The sequence below is a fragment of the Pagrus major genome, chromosome 2 (genome assembly GCF_040436345.1).
Source record: "Pagrus major chromosome 2, Pma_NU_1.0".
NCBI classification, from domain to species: Eukaryota; Metazoa; Chordata; class Actinopteri; order Spariformes; family Sparidae; genus Pagrus; species Pagrus major.
In genome coordinates, this window is record NC_133216.1 from 17,243,637 (window position 1) to 17,255,893 (window position 12,257).

The following is a 12,257-nucleotide window of genomic DNA, read 5'->3' on the forward strand; positions in this document are numbered from 1 at the left end:
AAAGACAGAAGCTGGAAGTTGAGTTTTAGATAGTTATAGTAATTTGTATGCACATGATCTGGTACATGTCCATGTAAACGACATATCATCCAATGAAAGAAAATAAGGAATAAGTGATTAAGTGCCTTTTCTTTCATTCTACCCTTTTTAAGTCACCTTTATGTGTTCTGTTTGGCAGAAATCTTGGCATTTGATCTGTTATGTCACCACGATCACAGCCAGGGGGCAATGGAAAAAGGACGAAAATCACATGAACCATCTTTTAACCGAAGACATGGAGACAGCTGAGGGGATTTTCTTTGTAAAGCGAAGCGAGAGTTCAAAAGCAAGAACCCATCTGCACATGGGTGCCTCCAGGTCTTTCAGAGGAGCAGATAGTTTGTGTTTTGTGTCTATTTTTACAACCCTGCCAGCGGGGACGAGTCCCCTGACCCTGCAAAGAAATACAAATGTGCTTTTCATTGGCTATGCTCACAAAAATAGAGTTGTTATGAAGATGCTGCGCAATCACAGCATCTGACTGCAGTGCTGACAAAATAACACCAGTTTTAGGGAATGAAGATAATTTCTCTTTTTAGAATATGTTCTTCCACACCGGGGTAATAAAAAGGAGCAGGTCAATGTCTACAGAGAAGAAAACAACAAGAAGCCTTGTCTTGTTTTTTTGTTTTCATTCTTTATGATTTCATGGTACAAAAAAAAAAGAATGTAATGCCAAAACACATTCACTCTGATGCACACACAGTAAAGTTAGTGCAGATTTGACAGTTTTTCTGCAGTTATTAGATAGATTCTGACAGTTGAGCTTAAAAACGTGGAAGAGGAGGCCTGAATGCAATGAGAACAAAATCTATTTGTTTGCTGTGTGATGGAAAACAAGGCTGTCAAACAAGGAGGGGGCCCAATGAAAAATTAGCGTGAATAGCAGACAGTCAACCAGTCACTGTTCCCATTACCCCCTTTGCTATATTGCCTGATTCAAAATCGGCTGGTTAGGAAATAAGATCTTAGAGAGCTGCTTTATAGCCGACAAACTCAATGAGAGCACCAGCTGAGCCAAGCGACATCTCCAACGACAAGAATGCAACAGATACTTGAATGAGACTCAAGTGGTGCGATGGTCCCATACCAGTTTCCTGTAAGCTTTTGGGCCAGAGACTTGTGCAACAGAGGAGAAAAAAGGGGTAAAGGGGTGGGGGGTCCTTGGCAGCTTCCTTTGAATACCAAATAGCTTCAAAGATTAGCATTCCAATAGATCTCTCCATACCAACAGACCCCTCCCACAGTGCTAATCTAAAAAACACAGAAACATTGCTGGGAATGTTAAGAGCATCGTCATGTGAACGCTGATGCATTTCTTGATGACAGTGCAAGACGTGGGGGGGAACACTCAACAGAGAGGGTCGGAGACAAATTTTTCTACCATATACTTCTTAAAATAAGTAATATTAACATACTTCTTAAGTAGAGAGAAAATCTTAAGGACTAAAGCTCAGCAACATCATCTCATCTTCTTTTCATGACCTTGTATCTCACATTGAGCTGCCTTAACTTTTTATTCCCCGCCTCAGGGGTTAATTACCAAGCACACAGACTCAGCAGCGCCAAATTACAGTTCCCCCATTATCGCAGTCTCTCTCACTTTTCCTTCTTGCTCACTATATACCACACAGCACATGTGCAGTACGTCTTTGTCTGTATGCCACTTCTGTGCCAGCGCCAGACAATTTGTAGGCAGATTTCAGACATCTTGAGCACATGGTTTCCCTGTGGAATCACTGACAGCAGGCACAGAGCTTTGGAGCCCTGATTTTTTTCCATGGCTTTATTTTGGGGTCAAAAGTGACACTCTGAGCTTCTCCTAAGGTCACATAGGGCAAATTGGGAATACTAAATATTTTCAGGGGTAGGAAGTGTAGGTGGAGGATCAATATATTTGTGCTACAAGACCTCAGGGGAGCTCAGGAACCTTCAACCAGTCATTGATTCTTCCTGCGAGGTACTAAGGAGAAAAAATAACAAAATTTGCCCATTTTAACTGGTCCCAGTAATCAATACGCATCCTTACTCATTCTTTCCTGGACACAAACAATACACTGTCATGAATGGGAAAATTAAAACAGGTGTTGTTGCTTTTTAGGCTTTCAAAACAACTGACAAAATACCAGTGGTTCAGGAGTAGTAGATTGCTGCAACAGGCCCACATTAAGCTATTTATAGAGCTCTTTGATACAGTAATTGGCACTCATGTCACTGGACAGCTTAAAAAAACATCTGATTCAGCTTTAGCTCATTTGACCCTCACATTAGATTAGAAGAGAGGAGGAGTAACATGGGCTGCCAATACGCATCAACAAAAATCACAGCAGGCAGAAGATTAAGACAAGGCAAAGGTTTGTGTGTAGCAGGGGATGTTTGCTTTTTCCCCTCTCTCTTATCTCTCTACTGTCGAGTGTTGAACTGAAAGGTATAAAATTCCCGAAAAAATGCGTAATAGAAAATGTTATTCTTGATCTCCAGTTAAGGGGCTCCAATTGTTGGAGTTTGGGAGAACCACAGTATAATTGCTTGAACCAACATGATTGTTTCTTACATAAAAAATAACTGCAGACATAGTCAATTTTCAAACTAGAGGACGATTGTCAAAAAATCAAGTCTGGTTTACGAGGAAACAATGATGCAAAACTAACATTTCTAAATTAATAAGAGCTGCAGTCATAAGTCGATTAAAAGACTCATCAACTGACTGAAAACAAATCATCTGATAAATGAGGCTTTTTTTTTTTTTCCAAAATAAATGCCAAACTTTCCCCAGTTCCAGCTTCTCCTTTCAGAGGATTTGCTACTTTTCTTAGTCGTATGTTATAGTAAAATGAATGACTTAAAATTTTGGAGGGTTGGTCAGACAAAATTAACGATTGGGTAAAATCATCTTCAGTTTTTCACTAATTTTTGACATTTTCACAGATCAAACAGTTATCTGATTAATCAAGAAAATAATCAGATTAATTGATAACAAAATGATGCTTATTTTTAGTTTAGTTTGTTGTTGTTTTGCTTTTAGCCTTTATTTAGACAAGAAAATGGTTGAGAGAGAGGGGAAGACATACAACAAAGAGCCAAAGGTTGGAATCAAATCCATGCCACTGCTGAGGACTACTGAGGACTCCATACGTGGGATACAGTTCTCTCTACCAGTTGAGCTACACGGTCGGCCAAACAAAAATGATTTTTAGTTGTAGCCCTGAGATGAATAATGCTCTTCCCACCTTGAAAAAAACACCTTCAAAGTGCCTTTGAAAAAAGCACCTCACCATTTGAAACACTTCAAAGTTACACAGTAACATCACAGGAATGTAGTTGTTTTTGGCAGCTGTGTGTGACGAAATGAATGTGAATCAGGTATCATGCAACATGATGCAACAGCAACAGATGCACAACATTTCAACCATATTTTAAGTCTGACATCTTCATGTCTCAGCCACATGTTATAAAGGGTGTGTTGGCAACTTACAGTTCATCTCGTTGCCGTTGTGACAGCACCATGGTGACGGGGCAGTGTGGGCGGGGCCGGGAGGGATCAGTCGGTAAAAGGTGAATCTTGTGCAGCTGCTGCGCTCTCCTCAATCAGGAGATGAGCTGTGCTGATCCAAGCAACACGGGCGAGGACGAGCTGTGTACTCCAGTGGCGGGCAGTTGGTTTTGTCCAGACAAACAGACTCAGACTGAGAGAAGGGGAACGCAGAAATCTGCCCCCCAACTGCCTGACTCCAGGGACGAGAGAAGTGAAAGCCTGCAGACCAGTCACCAGCAAAGTCTACACTGCATCTGAAAAGGAGAGAGAGGGAAAGTCAACATTAGGTATGCATGACAGATAACATGAAGAGTGGGTGGGGAGGTAAATGTTTATAGGCCAGAGGCGTACTGCATCAATGTCTGCACCAGTTTATATGCAGATAAAATGGCCGAAGGGTCTGTCAACGATGGAAAAATAACAGAAGCACAACATATGTTTGCAGTATTTTTTCTACCAGAAAGAGAAAGCTCTGACAGCATATACACATTAATCAGACATTTCATTAAAAAAAAAATTTAAAACACCCCCTTTTCATAACCCACTCCATCATTTGCTTTTCAGCTCCCCTCCTGTCTACCTCCATGATATGTCTGTCATGTCACCAGTCTGGTCTGAGAGCTCTGGCCTGCTCTTGCAGCAAATTCCTTTCTCCGTGAACATACAAGAGCTGACCCACATTCTCCAGCAACGTACTCCCAGGTTGCCAGCAGAAAAGAAAAACAGGACACAGCCGAGCAGGCTCAAGTAACGGCTGTGCTCTTGTCAAGCTCACCGACCCCATCGTCTCATTATGATACATCCTCGAGAGCTGGCTGGTCTGACTGATGGCACAATGAAAACACTTTGTGTCAGCAACACATTTATTAGTTTGAAATTTTATTGTAAGGTGTATTGATGTGAGGAACAATAAATGTCGATAAAATGCAATGCAGCCAACAATACTGCGATGAAGTCTATTTTTACACTGCATCCAAGTATTGAAAAGCCCTTCACCAAAGCAGGTACTCACTAGAATACTAACTGTGCACTACAATAAGCCTATTAGTCTACTAGGACCAGCCTGACTAAATCTTTGCCAAACCAGTAAACAAAGGTACTAACAAAGCCAATTTACCTCCTGCAACAAACAGACAAAAACACAACAAGTCACAGATGTCCAGAACCATGTAGAGGAGACTATATGTGCTAGGCATGAGATCTGCTGCATGGCAGAGGAGCAGTGAAGGAGACAGTGATGTGTCTAGAGTAAGCATGAGCACTGGAAACACCCTAGGAAGCTGCAATGAAGGAAAATTCACACATTCTTCATTTCAGTTGATAATGCTGGAGTGACGTTACTACAAGGGACATTTTCTCCTTCTCACTCACTTTTGATTTCATAAAAAGGAGCACAGCAGCTTAGGGACTGAATACTTATAATGAAGACTGCTGATGTAGGATTGAACAACCTGGCACATAAGAGCCCATTCTGCTGAAGTTATTAAATAAAACTGTGGTGTTTGCCTATATATTTGCACATTAGACACATTGACATTGTAGGGAAATTGTTCAACAGAAAGCAGCTAACAGCTAACCTCTGGACCCTGATGTCATCACCTGACAGCAGTCCAAATGTCAGCTTACTTCTGACTGTGTGTGGATTACGGCACGCAGGGGGTTTCTGGCTGTTGCCCAAAAACTCTGCCTTGGTTCACGGTCACAGCAGTGCCAACAACACAATAAGGCGATGACAATGGATCTAAAAATGGCTCTTACTAAAACTCCACATACTAAACATCCATTAAAGGCATGCGCCTTCCACGTCAACCTGTGAAACTGCTGTAGTGTGGGAAACGAGGTCATCTACTATATATTGATACTTCCCTCTGTGCTGTTGGCAGCTGTCAGCGCTGTGTGTATCCATTAATGTGTTAGACTCCCCTCTCTGCAAATCTCATTTGTGGCTTCAATATTGAGCAAAATGTTTGTTCACAATCACGTAATCAGGCTAATTGGCTCAGAACAAAATGTGGTCGTGTCTTGTTGGAAAGGGGGAATGGACTACAGCAACGGTGCGTCTATAAATCTGTCACTGATGGTTAATAATGGTTATGTGTCTTCCTCCCATTGATTCTCTGGTCTTTGTGTAGCTGCAGCAGGAACTGCACCATAAAGGACCCTTACAGTAATGCCGCTGACTGCTTTCAGAGTTGTCGTTTAATTTCCTGATGAGTCCTAACAGGTCATCTGTTGTTAAAATGCCATTTCTAATGAATAATGGGAAACATACTCTTTCTCTGTCTGTTTCAGAATGCAACACCCGAGCACCAAGTCTAAACTGAAATGAACCACACCCACTGTCTGTGCACACAATCTGTTTTTATAGTCACACATATGGCTTGGACCTAAAAAAAAAAATCGATTTCAGTCAAAGCAAAGTCACAAGAAAATTGTGTTCAAAATAAACAAACGAATGTGTCAGCAAATCTTTAAAAGAGGATCTTACAGAAAAGCTGTAAACTACTAAAGCAGTTAGTCTCAAAAACAACACTGCTGAGTATTTTTTGAGGATTGCAGACATCCATCCAAATTGGCAGAGATGTGGACTCACTGCATTGATGACTTGCTGCTTGACTTGACAGAAAATAAATGACCTGGGACTCAACTTGGAAGTTAAAGACTTGCATCTTGACTTGACTTGAGACATGATGACTTGAGTTCATTTTATGTTTTAAGTTTAGTTTTTGAAAGTTTTTAGTCTGGCTGTCAGTATTTCCCAATTTGACAGGGACAGGGAGTGAAATTATTTAGTATTGAAGAAGACATTAAGAAATAAATATGATTTTATAAAGTTATGTTTTTCGCATTATTGCATTATTTCACCAAATATCGATTATTATATAAATTCAATTAATTGTCTTACTTTTTGAAAAGGTGAGATAAGTTGGCCAATATCATCATTTGACATGTACTAATATCTTGTATTTTCTCTTTGTAAAAGACAGAAACTGAGGGTGAGAATGTTGTCTTTTTGTGGCAGCGAAGGGACTTCACTTGACTTAACTTGACACAACCTGTGACATAACTTGACCTGCCCAAGACAAAATGACCTGAGACTTACTTGAGACCAAATGACTTGAGTCACATGTCTGCAAATTACGCATCTAGTCAAAATTTAACAAACCGGACAGTAGCACAAATTCGAAGCTCTGCTTTACTCCACCTGCTAAATATGACAGACGAGGTATGTGTACAACATATTTGATAAATCAAAACTTCCAGGCCTGCACAAAGCAACACGCCCATGTGGAATGCAGTACAAGAAGAGGAAAACAAAACACCAGAGTCTAAAGTTAAGTTTAAGTCTGCTGGTGGGAAATAGTGTCTCTGCAGCTCATCACAAAGCATACCATCACAGCAATGCTGACAATGTTGACAGTTATCACCTCACTGCCACCGCTGATTCAGTTTTCTGCTTGCGTCATTACATCATCGTCCTCTTTCAAATGCTCAAACAATTTTCTGTTGATGACTTCACCTTCATACCGCCAATGTCCTGGGAATGTTACACTATCATTCCTGACTACAGGAGACATACTGACATGGTTGAATAAAATAAAATGGAAAAAGATGCATTAAAGTCATGCAAAGGGCAATTCCACATGTATTTCAGGACAATGTTTATGAAAATGTAGACATCACATATTCTCTGCATGTTTACAAAACACATTAACACAACAGGTCAATACAAAAGGGAGACAAAAGCCTTCTGAGCAGTGATTGACACATTATTTTGAATAAGGAGGAGGACTTGCTATTACTATTGTTGTGCAGTAGTTGCAAGGTCAAGTCAAGGATCAAGATATTTAAAATTTAGGGCTGCTTCATGTGAAGACTATTCATGTGAAGTTTTTTAGGACTTTTCACAACTTTTAGTCAAAATCAAAGAATATCTGTATTACAATCATCATCAGGGAACTTTTTAGACCTAAACTTGGCCAACAGAAAAGCCTTTTCCAGTTTCTTTGGCAGTTTCATTATTTGTTTAACCAAAACTCAAGCAAAACAGTCATGTGACATGAACACTGCATACATACCAACATACTACATACCAACAGTGCTTCAGTGTGCTGTATCAGCTGGAGAAACATGGATTATTTATTATGTCAAGCAATGACATTGGTGCAGCTGTCATTAGACTGTGTGGTAGCCTGTTCATCACTAATTGTCCAGATTCTTTAAAAAAAAAAAAAAGACCCAGAAGGAATATGAACCTGGAGAATCTGGTAAAAAGCTGTTTATTCTGTAAATCATCTCCAGTTTCTGTGAATAGTTATTCTTAGTAAAGCACTCAGACAGAAATCATCCAAAGAGCTTTATCACTAACTGATGATGAAACTGAGTGAACATCTGGCTCAGTTTTTCAATCTGGAGCCGTTACGACCCACAAGGTGCCTGTGTGTCACTTATGTGGGTTGGTAACAATCAGCGAACCTTATTAAAGTACACAGCTAGTTACATCTTCCTTCAGTGGCCAATAAAATGAGGGTCTATAAACACAACGCAGCCGCATCCTGTAAGACACTAAAAAAGTCAGTTTCACCAGCTTTAGTTGTTCCTCCATACATTTTCAAACACTATAGTCACCACCAGATGGACCAACTATTCATTTAATACTGACAAACGTGTGTTGCCTTGGGCTGCAACTATTTCATAGTTGATTATTTTCTCAATTAATCGATTAGTTGTTCAGTCTATAAAATGGTGAAATATTGATTAGGGCCCAAGATGATATCCCCAAATGTCTTGTTTTGGCCATAATCCTTAGATATTCCTTTTACTGTGATGGAGGAGTAAAGAAACCAGAAAATATTCACATTTAAGAAGCTCAATCAGAGAATTTTGACTTTTTACACCCAGAAACGACTCAAACCAAAAATAATTTGCAATTAAGTGAATATTTGACAACCAATTGATTAATTGTTGTAGCTCTAGTGTTGCAGATCAAATTGCAAGTATTGTTCAAACAGTTGTGTTACCTGAAGGAAGAGGCCTGATTAGTAGAACAGAGCCCACACACACATACACACAAAAAAGGACAAGAGACTGAGCAGGCATCAAGCTCAAGGAAACAACAAATCAATCACATGTCCAAGCCAACCTGCACACACACAGGTGTCGACAACACAATGACAGCTAGTTATCCTCCTTCATTCATACAGGTTTTAATTAATTGTACAGTACAAGCAAAGTTCCACTTGGCAGCCACCATAAGATGTTTGTTCAACTCTGGCAGATTTCAACCTCTCCAGGGTATTTATTCGCTTCATGCCAACAAGTTACTGGGTGAAATTATGATAGCTCTAAATTTAGACTGGAGGTGTACGTTGAGTCTGTCAGTTGATGTTGGCAAACTGGCAAGTATGAAAGGTGTTCAAATCAAACCTTTCAGTTCTCCAGGCTGTGTTGGCAACTGCCATAACTGGCTGCTAAATTTATATTCAACAGGCTCTGCAGCTTGTTGACGGCACTGTTAGATTCATGCCAACATTGTCAGACGTTTGCTCACACTTTACAAAAAGTAGTTGTCCAAACAGTGTGTCGAAGCAGTCATTTGTAGGTTGACAGGCGGTTAGTACTGGCAGCAGGTCAGTCAAGACCAGTCAGCCAGAGCTGGTGGGCTGCCTGTCTGGAAGGTCAACCTCTGCGCTCCTGTCAGCTCAGTGAAGGAGAGTAATATGGCTATCCATCTGCCCTTCAGCCTGCCAGGATCCAAAGACAAGCCTCTCTCTCTCATCAATGTATGTTGACATAAATAAAAGAAGGGCCCCCTTGGCTAAACTGTACATCTTGCTCCTTTTAGGTAATACTTCACCATTTCCATTTTATACAAACGATGTGACAGAGGGACACCCGACAAGATCTGTGACACCCCTGTTGTTTTTAACTGGCAGAAAGTGCCAGCAGAGCAGCTCTTGTAATGGCCAAAGCTTGTACAATTGGTGTTGCTGTGTTTCCATTGCTGACAGCACTGAATAGAGCCTGGTTGCTGGGATGCACTTATTCAAATCAACTCTTGATAAAACTCAGCATGACTGAGAAGCTTTCAAGTAAAACCAGCTGACTACATCAGCTGGCTCCTGTAGTTATTAAAGAAATGAAGCATGTCCGTATTTTACAAGAAAGAGAGCTGCTGTTCTCATATTAGCTCCTTTATCCAAGTAGAAAATTGGCCTAACAACACACAGTTTGAGTCCGTTTCTTGTGCACAGTAGTTTGAACTTTGGGTGATTTTAACACCCTGGTCAGTCTGTAAATCTTACTTTTCTGACATGAAACATTGTTTTGTTGCATTGCATTTTCATTTAAACAACACCACAATTGTTCTCATATTACTCCCCCACTTGCACCAGTGCTGCTTGAGTAGAATCAATTAAATAGCTAATTATGTTAGCACAGTATAACTAGATTCACAAAAACCACAACATCTGCAAAGATTATAGCTGTCAAAATAACTACAAGCTGAAAACGGGATCACATGCCTCTTCAAAATGGTTGCATTTGAGTCAGTTCAAGCCAGTCATGGACTAAAACATGCCAATACTCTTACCTGAGAGGAGTGCACACAGCCAATAGTTTTTATAGTTTTTATTAAATAAACAATTTCATCAATATCCCATAAATCCAGTTGATTAGCTGCACCGCGGTCCTTGCAGGCTTGGCCGGGAAAAGTAAATCAGCCAAGGATCCTGCTGCCTTAAACCAATGATCTATATCCACTAATATCCCGACAAGGTTGATCAAAATTACAAGCGAGACTGGCTTGTCGGATTCAGTGCACAACAACCTTACGAGCCACCATAGCGATGGTTTGCGTTCATCCCAGTGTAAAGCCCTCGGTCCACAAAGTCCCTACATGGATCACTCAATCATACATCCACACAATGAGAGAGAAACAAGGCAGACACTTGAGTACTGGGTACACGCAATACATACAAACTCATCGCCTCCGACGTGCTCCACCCTGATTTTCTAACACTGTGCCAACAAACCGCATGAAGCACACCGAGTCGGAGAGATGATGGGAGCTTCAGCTGAGCATGGCAGCAGCCAGCAGGATGACAGGAGAGCAAATATACTCAGGAGCAGGTCATGTAAGAAAGCTGCAGATGGGTTGTCTCAATGCACACTTGCAATGATATCTGCACTACATACACACAACGCGAAACAGATGACGAATATCCACTTACGCCCTTTCCAAATGCTAACATTGGTTACAGCAATGGCTGCAGTGATTGCGCCGATTCATAACAAAATATCCACACGATGTTGGCAATTAAATATTCAAGCAAGTCAGCAGTAACAGCGACAGTATCGTGTGACCTACATTGAATTTTGTTGACGATGTCTCTTACAACAGGCAGTGTCCCTGCACTAACGCTGCTTCAAACTATGCTAATTACTGGTTATTACTAACTTGGCATGGACGCCAAGAGCAGCTGTATTTATCGTCGGCCTGTCCATACCCCACACACTGACATGTTATCCCGACTGTGGCCGCTAACAATGTTATCGTTGACAGCCCTGACGACGATGCCAGCCGGCAGCCTGACGTTATCAATGTCCAGTTATCGTTAGCTAATGTTAGCTAAAGTTAACGTTAGCTAAGTTAGCTCCCCGGCGATGCAGTCAGAAAGTTAGCTCGTACGTTCACTCTCCGCCCGTAATATGTACTCAAGCTCAATTAGCTACAATCAGCGTACACAGTCAGCTAACGCTATTAGACTTGAATTACTCAAAGTGCACACGATTGTTTATCTGTACACAAGGATAAACTCCGCTGACAAGGTACCTGCTGCTCCAGTCCAAGCGGCCTATCCGCCATTTTGAGACATAAAAAGGAGGTGCAAAAATTACAGCCACATCGTCATTTTCCCCACCTAACGCCAGATTCCTTCGACCCTGACCGGCTTCACGACTGAAAACTAGTTGGACTCACCCTATTGTTTCTGCCCGTGAATATCCTCAGCCGTCTCCAGCGGTAACACGACCCGACAGGGCGTGAAATTTCCGCTCCTAAATATGATCTTGTGATGTGGAGGTAAACTGTGCCCGTCTTGTCTCTCCGGCGCTGCCTGCTTGTTTTTTCGTAGGCTACCGCATTCGCCTTCGCTCGGCCGCGCGCACGGAGCTCGCGTTCACGGACTGAAGGGAGCGCGCACGCCCTTGATAACAGAAAAAAAAAAAATCTGCTTGTTTTAAACGAGTTGGACTTTTAACTCTTACATGTCCCATTTCCACCAGTTCAAGAAAAAAATAAGACGAAAAATAAGCTTGATGATGTGAATATTCCCATGGTAAATCATTATTATGGGATAAAAGTCATAATTATCAGATAAAAAGTCAAAATCATGAGATAAAAGTTAAAAATGATGAGATAAACAGTTGAAATTGTGAGATAAAAGTCATAATTATGATACAAAATTCATAATTATGAGATAAAGACTACATTATGAGATAAAAAGTCTAAATTATGAAATACAAGTCATGATGAGATTTTAAAAAAGTTGAAATTATGAGATAAAGTCAAAATTATGAGGTAGAAAAGTCAGATTTATGAGATGCAAGTCATTATTATTGGGGAAAAAAGTTTAAATGATGGGATGAAATACATAATTCTGAGGTACAAAAGTCAAAACTA

The 12,257-nt window shown here is 40.7% G+C and overlaps 1 protein-coding gene across 1 annotated transcript in view; it reads right to left on the reverse strand.

Moving 5' to 3' along the window:
* Nucleotides 1–11,727, reverse strand: part of LOC141009821 (lissencephaly-1 homolog) — a 37,385-nt gene extending 25,658 nt beyond the window's left edge. The window contains exons 1-2 of the mRNA XM_073482542.1: nucleotides 11,556–11,727; nucleotides 3,515–3,828 (exon numbers count right to left, since the gene is read on the reverse strand). Of these exons, the coding sequence (XP_073338643.1) occupies nucleotides 3,515–3,546 (32 nt within the window). The 5' untranslated portion in view covers nucleotides 3,547–3,828; nucleotides 11,556–11,727. The remainder of the gene's footprint in view (nucleotides 1–3,514; nucleotides 3,829–11,555) is intronic.
* Between the last annotated feature and the right edge of the window lie 530 nt (nucleotides 11,728–12,257).